At 44.1% G+C, this 16,721-nt stretch overlaps 1 protein-coding gene across 1 annotated transcript in view; it reads right to left on the bottom strand.

The window, feature by feature from the left end:
* LAPTM4B (lysosomal protein transmembrane 4 beta) overlaps nucleotides 1–16,721 on the bottom strand; it is an 89,204-nt gene that overhangs the window by 41,938 nt on the left and 30,545 nt on the right. Inside the window, exons 3-4 of the mRNA XM_029063884.2 lie at nucleotides 7,017–7,090; nucleotides 5,632–5,754 (exon numbers count right to left, since the gene is read on the bottom strand). Of these exons, the coding sequence (XP_028919717.1) occupies nucleotides 5,632–5,754; nucleotides 7,017–7,090 (197 nt within the window). The remainder of the gene's footprint in view (nucleotides 1–5,631; nucleotides 5,755–7,016; nucleotides 7,091–16,721) is intronic.

Genomic DNA, 16,721 nt, shown 5'->3' with positions numbered 1-16,721 from the left:
AACTTCAGTGTTCAATTCCCATTAGGTTGCTGCTGGACTGGCTAGACCCCAATTTCACTGAGTGTAAGAGGGCTAGGAGAAATCCCGGTAAACTTCTACTACTTTTCAGAGATTATGTATTGAATCATAATCACTGTGGTATTTGTGAAGTGCTTATTATGTGCCTGGCACTCTACTAAGTGTTGGAGTGGATACGTGGCTCAGTGGAAAGAGCATGGGGCTGGGAGCCAGGAGGCATGTGGTTCTAATCCCGGCTCTGCTACTTGTTAGCTGTGTGACTTTGGGCAAGTCGCTTCACTTCTCTGAGCTTCAGTTACCTCATCTGTAAAATGGGGATGAAGACTGTGAGCCCTACAGGGAACAGCCCGATTACCTCGTATCTACCCCAGTGCTTAGAACAGTGCTCGGCACATAGTAAGTGCTTAACAAATACCAACATTATTATTATTATTGCTGCAAGTAAATTGGGCTGGACATAGTTGCTGTCCCGCAAGGGGCTCACAGTCTTAATCCCCATTTTACAGACAAGGGTAACTGATGCACAGAGGAAGTCAAGTGACTTTCCCAAGGTCACGCAACAGACAAGTGGTGGAGCTGGGATTAGAAGTCAGGTCCTTCTGACTTCCACGCCCACGCTCTATCCTTTAGACCACACTGCTTCCCACAGAGTACCTACTGTGTGCACTTGGGAGAGTACAACCAGATAAGAGATGTGGTTCTTGCCCTCTGGGAGATTATCCCCAAGTGTCATTTGGCTCAACAACTGTTGCTGGTGATTTATGAGAGGGGGTTGGGAATGCTGAGGAAATGTATATTAAAGAACTAATGTGGATATTGACTATAAAGACAACATACAGGTGCTGGGAACCTTTCTTGGGAGCCCTGAATTTGGCATATTTGATCAATCAATCTGGAGCACTGTACTTGAGAGAGTACAATACAACAGAGCTGGCAGACATGATCCCAGCCCACGAGGAGCTTATAGTTTAGAGGGGGAGACAGACATTAACGTGCATAAATAAATTACAGATATATACATAAGTGCTGTGGGGCTGAGGGTCAGTGGGAATAGCAAGTCCTTAAGACTCGACTTAGTTCTCTCAAACGAATGACAAAGAGATACGACTGAAAATGTGCTTTTCATTCATTCATTCAGTCATATTTATTAAGTGCTTACTGTGGGCAGAGCACTGTACTAAGCGCTTGGGAAAGTACAATTCAACAATAAACAGTGACTATCCCTGCCCACAGTGAGCTCGTTCTTTGGTTCATTGCTCTATCTGCTCAACCAGCACGTGTCGCTGAAGAATCTCTAGTTCAAATACTTAATAATGTTGGTATATGTTCAGCACTTATTATGTGCAGAGCACTGTTCTAAGCTCTGGGGTAGATACAGGGTGATCAGGTTGTCCCACGTGGGACTCACAGTTTTAAGCCTCATTTTACAGATGAGGTAACTGAGGCCCAGAGAAGTGAAGCGACTTGCCCAAAGTCACACAGCTAAGTGGCGGAGCCAGAATTCGAACCCGTGACCTCTGACTCCCAAGCCCGGGCTCTTTCCCCTGAGCCACGCTGAAATACTTCAAACAATACCCCACCCTCAGTACCACAGCACTTATGTACATATTGGTAATTTATTTCTATTAATATCCATCTCCCCCTCTAGACTGTAAACTCACTGTGGGCAGGGAACGTGTCTGTTATATTGTCCTCTCCCAAGTTCAGTGCTCTGCACACAGTAGCTGCTCAATAAATCCACTGATTTATTGATTGATCAAATATGCCAGGCTGGGCTTGACATGGATCAGAAGAATGCAAGTGTCCTTTCAGCTCTGAAGGGTGTCCAGGGCACTGGGGGTGGGGGAAGATATGGGATGGGAAGGGGGGAGAGAACGGACAGATGAGATAATCAGAGCAGGGCTCTAATGACCAGCTGTTCTTTTTAAATGCCTTTCAGCCTGGCTTGACAGGCAAACAAAAACAGGAAGAGTGGTCTCAGTTAACTGAGAGAGCTAAAGAAGCTCCTAAGAATAGTCAAATAGGAAAAAAAAAAAAAAGATAAATCCTGAAAATAGAAACACTTTCTGGCACATAAGAGCCAAATGTGCATGAGAGTGAAGAGACACAAATAAATCCTGTCTCTAATCAGGTTTTACTCTTCCAAGCAGACCCTATAAAAGGGCTGTATATTAAATATTTAAAACAAAAGTTTGGCTGCCTTCATGGTGGAAACTTCTGCAGTGAAAAGGAGATTAGTTATTAGAAATCCATGCCTGAAAATGGTTATACAAGGTGTGATGTGTGTTGCGAGGCTAGAATTTGGCTGGGTGGATAAACCCAACATTTTGTAATCAAATACAGCTGTCTAACAAGGTTAGCTTATAAACTACATTGCAGCTGGACAATCCTAAAGTTTGGGTACGATTTCAAATACAGGCAACGTGCAGGTTCACACCTCCTTAGAAAACAGTATTAAATTCACTGTGTCACTACTGTCCTACCTCACTGAAACACCTTTTAAATGGATTTCCCTGACAGCCTACATGTTTTCAGCAAAAACCTCAAACAGGTTTCTTAAATATTCAGAACTGACCAACATTCTGGGCATTTTAAATTAGGACATTTCTGAAAAGCCTATTAATGAACTGCGTAAATATGCGGTTGCTAATAGCAGGGAGGGCAGTATCTTGTATATAAAGTATCACCTATAACTTCAGGGGATTTGAACCATGTTCTTCTAGTTTAAACAGTTAGCTCTACCATTATATATATTCTCATTATTCAATTGTATTTATCAAATGCTTACTGTATGCAGAGCACGGTACTAAGCACTTGGGAGAGTACAATACAATAATAAACAGACACATTCCATGCCCACAGCAAGCTTATATTCTAGAAGACTGATGTTTTGAATAGACCCCTGTGTGGAATTCTTCTGAGAACTCACATCCTGTAGGCTGCAAGGGGATGAGGTGTCAGAAAAAATAGTTTTGTGGATGTGTGATGAGTTGGAGGCAACATGAGCATACAGTAGGAACAGTATTTATAGGCCTTTATTGCAGAGCGCTGCACTATGAGATTTTTTTGTGAACGGGATATTCTCTGGGACACTGCTTTATGGCAGATCTGCCCTTTAGACTTAATCATCCCTTCGAGATCACCTGATGAGTGTTTATTGCCTGACTTTCCTTTCTTAACCTACCAAGAAGGAGATAAAACCTGGCAGAAGGTTCAAACAGATATGATGCTTTCACACACACGAGCGTGCTTAGAAATTTATTTCAAAAGGCCAAATTTGTGGCTGTCAGTAGGTAATTGGGCTATAATTTCCCTATAACCTTTTCATGCATTGATAAACTAAACTCCATCATGGATGGGATATAGCTCAGTGGGAGAGCGCATGCTTTGCATGTATGAGGCCCTGGGTTTTATCCCCGGCATCGCCACGATTTTAGAGAAGCGGCGTGGCTCAGTGGAAAGAGCCCGGGCTTGGGAGTCAGAGGTCATGGGTTCTAATCCCAGATCTACCACTTGTCAGCTGTGTGACTTTGGGCAAGTCACTTCACTTCTCTGTGCCTCAGTGACCTCATCTGTAAAGTGGGGATTAAGACTGTGAGCCCAACGTGGGACAACCTGATCACCTTGTATTCCCCCCCCGAAGACTTAGAACAGTGCTTCACATATAGTAAGCGCTTAAAAACCATCAATATTATAATGCAATATTATTTCCCACTGGACCTCTAGTGTATGTATTCGTTCAAATGAAAATATACACTAACTTGTGGGTTTATGTGAAGTATAACTTAAAATTGACTTTGATGGCCTTCCTTTGTCCTTACTTAAATGCGCACGCTCTTAAGTCCCTCAGAGAGGATAATAGTAAATTAAGGCCCATCTCTAAGCCAACCCTTCCAGAAAAATGCTGCCCCAGAAAGATTGCTTTAATTTCTTAAATATTGGCACGACCCTTGAGAGCAATCACTAGCTTGCTCACAGAAGACAGGGTGGACTGTACTTATGTCCTTGGGTCTGCACTTGGACAGACCCTTAAGCACTGGGATAACCCCCCATCCCCAGCCCCACGGCCCGTACGTACTTAGTCTTATAATTTAGTGCTTTAATGTCTGCTCTCCCGCTAGATGGTAAACAACTTGATGGCAAGGATCATATCTACCAATAAAGTTGTACTCTCCCAAGCGCTTAGTACAGTGCTCTGCATTCACTAAGCACTGAATAAATACCATTTATTGACTGCTCTAATCATTAGATCGATCAATAAACAGTATTTATTGAGTGCTTACTGAATCATTAGATTAGAGCACTAGATTGGAATCATGTCACCTTGGCCTTTTTCATGAATCTGCCCTCAACATAATAATGATAATAATGGCATTTATTAAGCACTTACTAAGTGTCAGGCACTGCATTAAGTGCTGGGGTGGATACAAGCAAATTGGGTTGGACACAGTCCCCAGCCCACATGGGGCTCACAGTTGCACCCTCCATTTTCCAGATGAGGTGACGGAGGCCCAGTGAAGTGACTTGTCCAAGGTCTCACAGCAGATAGGTGGCAGAGCCAGGATTCAAAGCTCATATTATATGGGGACCCCAACCAAGCGCTTAGTACAGTGCTCTGCACATAGTAAGCACTCAGTAAATACTATTGAATGAATATTACATATCCCATAAATTTTTTCTCATTCATTTTCCATTAAGCTTGACAATTTCTCTACCCTCTCCACATTTCACATAGTTGGGTAATGAGAGATCTGCCTGATGATTTAATACCATTTGTACAGCGTTGAGCATCGCAACCTCATTATCTTCAAGTTCTTACAATGTCATGTTTTCCCAAACCTAATTCCAAAATACAAAGTTTCTCTCTATGTAAATAGTGCTCATGAGAGCTAACCCTTTAAGAATGCTTCTGGGAAACCAAAATATTTAAGAAAAACATTAATTTGGGGCTCTTAAAGTGAGAATAGCAGCTGTGGTGTTCAACTACCAAGCCCCTAATTCACTAAATTTCTAGAATCATGCCTAGCGTAGATATAGAAGCAGCGTGGCCTAGTGGAAAGAGCACAGGCCTGGGAGTCAGAGGACCTGGGTTCTAATTCCAGCTCTGCCACTTGTCTCCTGTGTGACATTGGGCAAGTCACAACTTCTCTGTGTCTCAATGACCTCATCTGAAAAATGGGGATTAAAACTGTGAGCCTCTTGTGGGACGGGGAATGAGTTCAACCTGATTATCTTGGATCTACCCCAGAGCTCACTAGAAGCAGCGTGGCTCAGTGGAAAGAGCACGGGCTTGGGAGTCAGAGGTCATGGGTTCGAATCCCAGCTCTGCTACTTGGCAGCTGTGTGACTGTGGACAAGTCACTTCACTTCTCTGTGCCTCAGTTCCCTCATCTGTAAAATGGGGATGAAGACTGTGAGCCTCATGTGGAACAATCTGATTACCCTGTATCTACCCCAGCGCTTAGAACAGTGCTCTGCACATAGTAAGCGCTTAACAAATACCAACATTATTATTATTATTACAGTGCCTGGCACATAGTAAGCACTTAAATACCAACATTAAAAAAAGAGTCACCCTCAGGAAATGAAAGTTTGGCCCCAGGAAGTACATACCAGCTGTCGAATATACTCTTGAATTGTGTTGGGATAAACAAGTACACTGATTGCTACCAAGGTGTTGAGAGCAAAATCAAAGATCTGGTAACAGAAGAATGGGACGATCCAGGCAGCGTGTTGCTAAGTATTAAAGGAAAAAACACAGACAAAAGTGCAGGGTTAAGACAGATTCATACATCACTGAAAAATCCTAAATCTTTCTGTTAGAGAATTTAGCAAAGGTAGTGTGCTCATGATAGGAATGGCCTAGTAGGGAGAGCAGGGGTCTGGCAGTCATGGGTTCTAATTCCAGCTCCGCCACTTGTCTGCTATGTGACCTTGCACAAGTCATTTCACTTCTCTGGGCCTCAGATCCCTCATCTGTAAAATGGGAATTGAGACGGTGAGTTCCACGTGAAACAGAGACTGTGCCCAGCTCAATTTGCTTGTATCCGCCCCAGTACATAATACAGTGCCTGGCACAGAGTAAGCATTTAAGAACCACAATTATTATTAATTATTACTAGGAAGGAAGGAGACGAAAATCACAATTTCTTGTTCAGTTTGCTAAGGACAATAACTCACAAAAAAAAAAAAATAAAATAAGCCTGGCAGCAGATGAAATTTGCCCATTTCAGGAGGGCAGACTTTAGCTTCCTCAGCGACATCTTGGTTTCAGCAAGACAGTTTTTAATGGAAATCATTTTGAAAGCTCCCCTGAGTACTTCCTCAACAACCTTCAGACCCTCTCACAAAACAGGGAAATGGCTCCTCAAGGGCAGCGATCATGTCAATCAACTCTATTGTAGAGAAGCAGTGTGGCTTAGTGGAAAGAGCCCCGGCTTGGGAGCCAGAGGACGTGGGTTCTAATCCAGGCTCCGCCACTTGTCTCCTGTGTGACACTGGGCAAAAGTCACTTCACTTCTCTGTGCCTCAGTTACCTCATCTGGGTTTACGACTGAGTCCCACGTGGGACCACCTCATTAGCTTGTAACTACTGCAGTGCTTAGAACAATGCTTGGCACATAGTAAGCGCTTAACAAATACCATTATTATTTCCCTCCCCTAGTGCTTAGTACAGTGCTCTGCACACAATAAGGGCTCAATAAATATCACTGGCTAATAGGGACCTAGAGGGTGAATGCAATGGTTCTGGAGCAAAGTGGGTGGAGTACCCTGGGTGAAATTCTCTAGGTTGGCGAGGCCGAGGTGGGTGGGGGGTTTCAACAGTCTTCTCAGGTGTTTTCTCCCCAGTCCTCCCCTCCCCCCGACATCATACAGTGAGGCTGTTGCCTATTTTGCTTACTGGCTGAAGCCGGCCTCACCCTCAAGGTAGACATTTTGATGAACAGGATGATTGAGAGGTGGGGAGTGGACCAGCATCTTCTGGTCCAGTGGTTTACCTTGTATGCTCCGTAAGTGGCCATTGCGCAGATCAAGATCATCAGAAGAGAAATCGCCGTCGCAATGCATATATCTGCCAAAGGGAGAATAAAAGCCAGTAGTCAGAGGCAGATCCATGGCTCAGTCAATCAATTGCATTTATTGAGCGCTTACTGGGTGCAGAACACCGTACTAAGTGCTTGGGAAAATACAATATAACAGAGTTGGTAGACACGTTCCCTGCCCACAGAGAGCTTACAGTCTAGAAAGAGAGACAGACATTAATGTAAACAAATTATAGTTATGTACATAAGTGCTTTGGGGCTGAATAAAAGGTGCAAATCCAAGTTCAAGGAAGACTCAGGAATGAGAGGGAGTGGAAAAAAAAGGGAAATGAGGGCTTAGGAAGACCTCTTGGAGGAGGGGTGTTTTTTTTTAAAAGGCTTTGGAGATAGGGTGAGTGATCATCTGTCAGATATGAAGAGGGAAGGAGTTCCAGGGAAGAGGCAGGATGCAGGGTAGAGGTCGGGGAGAGATAGAAGAGATCAAGGTAGAGTAAGTAGGCTGACATTAAAGGAGCAAAGTGTGCAAGCTGGGTTGTAGTAGGAAATCAGGGAGGTAAGGAAGCAGAGGGCAAAGTTGGTAAGTGTTTTAAAGTCTCTGGTGAGGAGTTTCTGTTTGATGCGGAGGTGAATGGACAACCACTGGAATAATTGTTTTGCTAATTATCTCCCCTAGGGGAGACTATATTTCATGGCCCATCACAATCTCATTCCCACATTTTTGAATTTAGATACTTTGCTTCTGCTTAAATGTTAGTGCTCCAAGGAAGCAAGCAAGCAAGCATAAAGGAATTCATCCATTCAATCGTTCAATAGTATTTATTGAGCACTTACTATGTGCAGAGCACTGTACTAAGTGCTTGGAATGTACAAACCAACAACACAGTCCCTGCCCATTACAGTCTAATCGGGGGAGACAGACAAAAACAATAGCAATAAATAGAATCAAGGGGATGTACATCTCATTAAAACAATAGCAATAAATAGAACCAAGGTGATGTACATCTCATTAACATTTAAGGAATGGCATGGAAAGAGCCTGGGGCATGGGATTCTAACTCCAGGCCTGTCACTTCCCTGTTGTGTGACCTGGGCAGGTTCACTTAACTTCTCTGTGCCTCAGTTTCCTTATCTGTAAAATGGGAATTCAAAACCTGTTCTCCCTCCTATTTAGACTGTGAACTCCATGTGATTCAGGGATTCCATCTGACCTGATTAAGTCGTATCTACCCCGGCGCTTAGAACAGTATTTGACATATAGTAAGCATCTGAATACCCACATAATAAGAAGCTTGGAAAACAGAGTGGAAAGAGCACTGTTTCCTCTTGTAATATTTGTCACCATTAACGAGTAGTGATGATTAATAGTTTTGACACTGATGGAGCCAGATGTGGAATAAGGAAAAGGAGGGCAAAGGTGTTCTGATCTGCAGGGCCCAGAAACTTTTCTTTGACTCCATCTCCAGCCCTGCCCTTAAATTCTGAGCAGGACCACCACCAAGCACAACCTAAACCTGGGGAGGGAACATGAGGACTTGCCCAGGAATACTTCAAGAGTTGCAGAGGGAATACAGTTTTCATCCACCCCTTACACTTTTCCTCCCCTAGAAGGAGACCCTTCCTGGTCTCCCCCTGAAACGGATATCCCCAGAACAGCTGTTTGGGATGCGAGCTGGCTCTACAGCTCCTTGGTCCTCATCTCTGTGACACATTGGGGAGAAGTTGGAATGGAAAAGCCAAGTTGGCAATAGAAGCAGGTTGGGTGGCATTCCCAGCTCCTTGCCCTTCCCTCAGAGGTGGTGTACAAACTTCTAGGGAGGAAGAGTTCACCTCTGCATTGTGCACAAAGAGGAGGCCCCTTATTCTGGGGAAGCATTATCCATCACCATTAGTTCAGCGGCACTGGAGGGCATGAGGGGCACAGGCTTGGGTTTGGAGTTGAAGAGGAATCATGACTGAGAAATCTTGGAAGTCCATATTATCTGCCTCTACCAGCCACTAGTCACAGTATCATATCGTTCCCCCAGGCCCCTCCTCCCATTTCTGAACCCTTTCAATCTCTTTCTCAGTTTCCTTCTCTTTATACATCTCTACATTCATCCTCAGGGACTTCGTTATCCATGTGGATATTCTTGATGACTTTTCCACTGCCTACTTCCTCTCACTCATCAGTTCCAATGATCTTCTGCTTCTCCCCACCTCCCCATTTACCAACTTGGATACACACCTCTACTCACTGTACAGTCTCTAAGCTTACAAACTCTTACATCACTCTATCCAACTACAACCTCCTCAAGCTGCCTTCTTTCCTGCACACCCTCTCACTGAAAATAATCTCTCCTGATTCTCCACAGAGACTTCCAATCTTTTAACCCCCTCCAATTTTCTAAAGCCACCATGCCCCATTTGGTCTCTGTATCCTACCTACCTTCTCTTCACACACAAATCCACACCCTGAACACTGAACTCCACTCTCTCACTCCCCGTCCCTCTGTGAATCTCATATCACTAAGCCACAGTCCTGAATTACCTCCACATTACGTTTCCTCTGTTCTTGGGCACAAGCAGTGGATTCGTACTAACAAAAATCCAGACACTAAGCTGACCTCCTCCATCTTAAACCTATCAGTTGGATCCTCACCTGCTTTATCTCTGTCTTCTCCTCCACCTGACGACAATAATTCTTTATCCTTACTGGCTTCCATGCTGGTTGCCTACATCAGCTGTTTCAGATTTTAACTCCCTCCTTAAAGCCCCATCCCCTCACCTCCCCATTACTTGCCCGTAATGACTTTACCATGTACTTTATCAATAAAATGAAACCATCAGGTGAGATCTCCCTGCTCCTCTCCGGTCTCACCTCATCCAGCCCCTGCTTCAATTCTCCCATAGCTTCCAGCACCTCAAGAGATTTCCTGCCTCTTCTGAATTCTACCACCTTCACCTGTGCCTCTGACCCTATCCCTTCTCACTTCAGCAAAACACTTGCTCCTTACCATGTTCTTTCCCTACTGCCATCTTTACCTGCTTGGTTTTCAATGGCTCTGTCCCCACTGCTTTCAAACATGTCCGTGTATTCCCAAATCCTAAAAAATAAAAAAAAGACCCCTCAGTTCCCTCCACTTATTACCCCATCTCTCTCCTACCATTCATCTCCAAACTCCTTGAGTCAGTTATTTAAAACTGCTGCTTCTAATCCATTCCTAGACCTCCTGCAATCTGACTTTCACCTCTCAACTCTATGGAAACTGCCCTCTTTAAGGTCACAGTGACCTTCTTCTTGCCAAAACCAAGAGCCTTTACTCCACCTTAATCCTCTTCAACTTTTCTGCTGCCTTCAACATTGTGGCCCACCCCCTTCTCCTGGAAATAGTGTACTAATCTTAGTGTCACTGACATTGTCCTCTTCCAGGTGTCTTTCTATTTCTCTGACCCTCCTTCTCAGTCTCTTTTGGAGGCTCCTCCTCTGCCTCCCATCTTCGAGGCTCAGTTCTGGGTCCCCTTCTATTTTCCATCTACACCCACAGTAATACATGAATAAATAAAGTCCAGATTAGTGCTATGGGGCTGGGATGGGGGGGGCGGGGGATGAATAAAGGGAGCGAGTCAGGGTGACGCAGAAGAGAGTTGAAGAAAAGAAAAAAAGCAGTGTGGCCTAGTGGAAAGAGCCCAGACCTGGGAGTCAGAGAACCTGGGCTCTAATCCTGGCTCCACCACTTGTCTGCTGTGTGTCCTTGGGCAAGTCACTTCACTTCTCTGGGCCTCAGTTATCTCATCTGTAAAATGGGGATTAAGACGGTGAGGCCCCACTTGGGCCAGGGACATCCACCCCAGTGCTTAGAACAGTGCTCAACACATAGTAAGCATGCAACAAATGCCATTTAAAAAAACCACCACCACCACACCACACTGGCATAGAAAACTGAATCTGGCTGCTGCAAGGCTCAACTAGGCTGCTCTTTCCCATGCCCCAAGAACTGGCAGAGCGGGAAAGGGTAATCTATCACCACAGATTTCTCCACCAAGGGTAGAAGCCTCCTATTCATTCAGTCATATTTACTGAGCACTTACTGTGTGCAGAGCACTGTACTAAGCGCTTGGGAGAGTACAATATAACAATAAATAGACACATTCCCTGCCCACAGCGAGCCCACAGTCTAGAGGGAGCTTCCTAGTTCCCGGCCTGGAAGATTCAGGTTCCTGGATTCCCCAACAGGTGCATGGACAGGGTTCAACACATCCCTCTTCAGGAAGCTCAGCAGTTTTGTTAAAAGACAAATAAATCTCTTAGCCTCCCAAATTTTCCTGAGTGTTTTTTGAGCGTCCCCCCCCCGCCCCCCCGACTGCCAACTTGCTTGAGGCAGTCATTGCTCCGGAAGGGAGCTGGTGGGCAGGGAATGTCACTGATCAATAATAACAATAATTATGGTACTTGTTAAGCACTTACTATGTGCTAAGCACTGTTCTAAGTGCTGGGGTAGATACAAGTAAATCGGGTTGGACACAGTCCCTGTCCCACGTGGGGCTCACACTCTTAATCCCCATTTTCCAGATGAGGAAACGGAGGCCCAGAGGAGTCAGGGACTTGCCCAAGGTCACAGAGCAGACAAAGGGTGGAGCTGGGATTAAAACCCATGACCTTCTGACTCCTGGGCTCAAGTTCTATCCATTGGGCCACGCTGATTCTCCATGAGAATGCCAATCGATCCCTCTGCCCAGATTTTTGGGAACCAAGTCTGTATGTAGGGGCCGAGGCTCAGCCCCTTGCTTATGATAGGAGATTCCATCACAGTGCTGAGGATGAAGCATTTAATGGCAGAGAAACTTCAGCAGTCTTGAACAAGAGCAGGAATAATGCTTGGGTCATTATTTTCCTTTAAAATAGAAGTCTTGCTTTCCCTGCATAGGACAGATGATAGACTATTAATCAGTCAATTGTATTTATTAATAATAATGAGTGTATTTGTTAAGTGCTTACTATGCACCAAGCACTGTTCTAAATGCTGGGGGAGACACAAGGTAATCAGGTTGTCCCACGTGGGGCTCGCAGTCTTAATCCCCATTTGACAGATGAGGTAACTGAGGCACAGAGAAGCTAAGTGACTTGCCCAGAGTCACACAGCTGACAGGTGACAGAGTCAGGATTAGAACCCACGACCTCTGACTCCCAAGCCCATGATCTTTTCACTGAGCCACCCTGTGCACGGTGCTGTATTCATCGCTTGGGAGAGTAAAACCGGCTTGGTAGACACTTTCTCTGCCTACAGCCTAGGTGGGGAGACAGACATTTAATGTAAAGGAATAAATTATGGATATGGACATAAGTACTGTGAGGCTGAGGGAGGGGTGAATAAAGGGAGCAAATTCAAGTTTAAAGGTACTGCAGAAGGGAGTAGAAGAGGAAGTGAAGGCCTAGTCGGGGAAGGCGTCTTGTAGGAGATATGAGTTCAAAAAGCCTTTGAAGGGGGGGTGATTCACTGTCTTTTGGATATTATAGGGAGGGCGCTGGGAAGGTGAGCATGGCGGGTTCAGAAAAATCCCTGTTTGTGATGCTAAACTTCTACACAGGGCGTACCCACTTTTGGGGAGGGGTGACACCTCCAGCCAATCATTTAAAGGTTTACCGGACCCCTTCTTCCTTGTTCTTTGCCTTTTATGGCAGATTACTCCTTGCGATTGCCTGTTGGGAACATTGGGGTGGCTACACCTTCCTCTTGTGACTGTAGAAGATTTGATTAAGGTTGGAAAGTTCACAAGGTCTATGAAGCTTCACTCCCTCTGAACCTCACTTTCTGCATAAAGCACTGATGGAAAACACTCTTGAGTAATTCCAGGCCTACTTCTGACTTTCTTGGCAAGTTTCTTCTCTCTCTGAGGATAATACCATAAGCATTTATCTACCACAAGTTCAACAAGATTATGAGAATGAACTTTGAAGATATAAAGCTCTGTGGAAATGTCATTTATATTTCTTTGCAGTTAAAAGCTATTTGCGTGACCTTGAATAAGGCATTTAACTTTACAGGGCTTCGACTCCGCTATTGAAATTAACAACATCTAGCAGGGACTATTTCCCAGAGGAGGTCGTGAAGATAGATGAGATTAAAAAAAAAAAAGGTGAAATTTCTTTAAAGGCAGAATATAAATACAAGATATTTTAGTATCTTGATTATTGAATATCCTTCCTTCAAAGGGGTGTTCAAAGGTCAGCAAAGTGAGAAGAATGGATAAGGTATTTTGAGCCTTTCAGAAAGGAACTTTATAAATGCAAACTATTATTATGATCTCTGAGAACTGAGCAGCACAGTTGGGAATATATCCTGGACCTAATATCATCACTGCAACATCAGTACTTTCTTATATTTTTTCCCTATGTGTCTGTCTTCAGACCCCTTTCCCCCTTTATTCTTAGACTGTGAGGTCCACGGTGGCCAGGGACCCTGTCTAATTCTCGCATTTCCCAGTACATAATAAAAATAATAATAGTAACTGTGGTATTGGTTAAGTGCTTTCTATGTGCCAGGCTCAATACTAAGCCCTGGGGTGGATACCGGCAAATCGTGTTGGACACGGTCCCTGTCCTACTTAGGGCTCCCAGTCTCAATCCCCATTTTACAGATGAGCCATCTGAGGTACAGAAAAGTGAAGTGACTTGAGCAAGGTCCCTCAGCAGACATGAGGCATAGCCGGGATTAGAACCCATGCCCTTCTGACTCCCAGGCCTGTGCTCCATCCACTACGCCATGCTGCTTCTCAGAAACGGAACTTCATCGCACGATGGAGGTGGGGGAGGAGGGAGGAAAGAAGTGGCGTGCCGTGCGACGGTCCTGCGATCCAACATGGTCAGACTCTGGAGGGGGTAGGACCCCCATTCAGATCAGCCCAGTTCGCTCACCCCCACATCTCACCCCAGAGACTGTCCACAAAAGAGGTCTCAACAAGCACCACCTAATATACCTAGTATAGTGCTTCGCACACAGTGAGTACTTATTACTGTTGCCTCTACAGCATTCATTCATTCATTCAATAGTATTTACTGAGTGCTTACTAAGGGCAGAGCACTGTACTAAGCGCTTGGAATGGACAATTCGGTAACAGATAGAGACAGTCCCTGCCCACTGATGGGCTTACAGTCTAATCGGGGGAGACAGACAAAAACAGTTGCAATAAATAGAATCAAGGGGATGTACATCTCATTAACAAAATAGATAACAAATGAGCGGAAGAGCACAGTGCTGAGGGGAGGGGAAGGGAGAGGGGGAGGAGCAGAGGAAAAGGGAAAGAGAAAATACACAAAACCATCAAAGTCTAGTGGAAAGAGCTCAGGCCTGGGAGTCGGAGGACCTGGGTTCTAGTCCCTGCTTTGCCACTTACCTCCTGGGTCATGTTGAGCAAGTCACTTGGCTTCTCTAGAGCGTGTCTACGAACTCTGTTATATTGTACTCTCCCAAGTGCTTGGTACAGTGCTCTGCACACAGTAAGTGCTCAATAAGTACCAGCGACTGACTGCTCGATCAAACAGTTCTCAATGGATAGCCAAATGTTGCTAACTTTCCCAGTAATAAAAATCCAGGAGGTCCTCTATCAAATGCTTTAATGAAACCCAGACACTACTTTAGTAAAATACCATTAAAAAATTTTTAAATGGTATACTCAATAGCATACTCAATAAATGGCATATTTTAAGTGCCTACTGTCTGAGCACTAGGTTCTGCATTGTGAGCCCCCTCTAGTTTCATAAATGAAACTGATTTATGTTTAAATATCTACTGTTTCTTTACTGTTTGTAAGAGTCTATACATGGACACTCTCTCTCTGTCTCTCTCTCTCACACATACACACACGGACCCCTCTCCCCCTCCCTCCCCACCCACACACACTATCCCTAACTTCCAAAAGAAAACAAAAATCCATTCTTTTCATTATAGGGAAAATTTTCAGATGACTATCATTTTCTAAACAATTGGAATTAACACTGTTATTGTATAAATCTCTCAAACTTCCAAAATCAGCTTACTACCGCCTAGTGAAATTACAGCTTAATGAGTTTTGAATTTTATACCATTTTACAGATAAATAATATTCTGTGACCAGCTGTCCTAGTATAAAGCACGCATAAGCAGTCACCACCACCCCAGCAGATCAGATCGGAGGGGTATTTAATATAGGAGATGAGGGCAAAAAAACCTAACATATAGAGGGAGCAGAGGGGCTCACTCACCAAGGAAAAATACATTCCACTGGGTCATTTATGAAAAATGTATCATCCTCATCCACAAGCCATACATTGGCTTTTTTTTTAATGGTACTCATTAAGTGCTTATTATGTACCAAGCACTGTACTAAGTGCTGAAGTAGATACAAGCTAATTAGGTTGGACTCCGTCACTGTATCATTTGGGGCTCACAATCTACATAGGAGGGAATATAATTTAATCCTTAATTTAAAAATGAGGAAACCGAAGCACAGAGCTGTGTTCAAAGTCACACAGCGGACAAGTGGCAGAGCTAAGATTAGATCCTTGGTCTTCTAACTCCTGGACCGGTCTTTGACAAGGCCACACTTTTTCCCAACTATAACCCTAACTCTTTCATAACCACCATGTGAAATATGATTTTGAATATAGACAGAAGCTTCAAATGTACTTGATTTGACAGCTAAAATATTACAAAACAGACTTACTATTTTAAGACTTTAGCCCTGTCAGACCTCTGAAGTCAGCTAAATTAAGCTTGCACTGACAATCATTACCAAGGTTAATCTCTAAGAATCAGGATTAGGATAAGGCATTCAGTTTTAACGTCACTTTCAGTTTGATCAGTGCTATCTGTTATAACTCTTAGATTTTCAAATCGAATTATGTACAGAGGTTTGTATAGAAATGCAATGTTCCTCGGTCTGGCCAAATTTAATTAAAATGTCACTTCCCAGTGTTCTGCAGTTGAACTTACACCTTTTAAGGGAAGCAGCCTGGCCTAGTGGATATAGCATGGGCCAGGGCGTCAGAAGGACCTAGGTTCTAATCCCGACTCTGCCATTTGTCTTCTATGAGACCTTGGGCAAGTAATTTAACTTCTCTGTGCCTCAGTTACCTCATTTGTGAGCCCCATGTAGGACACGGACTGTATCCAACCTGATTAGTCTGTATCTACTTCAGCGTTTAGAACAGTGCCTGGCACGAAGTAACCGCTTAAGAAATACCGTAAAAATGCGAAAAACATATCATTTATACTTCCCCTCTTTCCTCCCCTTTACTTCTCCCTTCCTTCATCTTTTCCTCCCTCAACTTCCTCATTTCTCCCTTGCCCTTTCAACCAATGGCTCAATAAATGGCATATTTTAAGTGCCTACTGTTTGAGCACTAGGTTCTGCACTGTGAGCCCCCTCTAGACTGTGAGCTCATTATGGGCAGGGACTGTGTCTGTTTGTTGTTCTAATGTATTCTCCCAAACGCTTAGTACAGTGTTTTGCGCACTAAACAATAAATACTATTGAATGAATGAACTAAATGCTTGGAAGAGGACTACAGCAGCTGACTGCACGGTCCTTAGCCTCAAGGAGTTTAAGATCCATTCAGAGGATTCAGAAAAAAATAATTTACAGATGGAAAAGGCCCAAAGAAGAACAACTATAAAGCAGAAAGCGGAACGCACACATCAGGAC

The sequence above is a fragment of the Ornithorhynchus anatinus genome, chromosome 4 (genome assembly GCF_004115215.2).
Source record: "Ornithorhynchus anatinus isolate Pmale09 chromosome 4, mOrnAna1.pri.v4, whole genome shotgun sequence".
NCBI lineage: Eukaryota > Metazoa > Chordata > Mammalia > Monotremata > Ornithorhynchidae > Ornithorhynchus > Ornithorhynchus anatinus.
The sequence above is the reverse complement of the archived record's forward strand: the minus strand, read 5'-3'. Positions and strand labels throughout refer to the sequence as shown.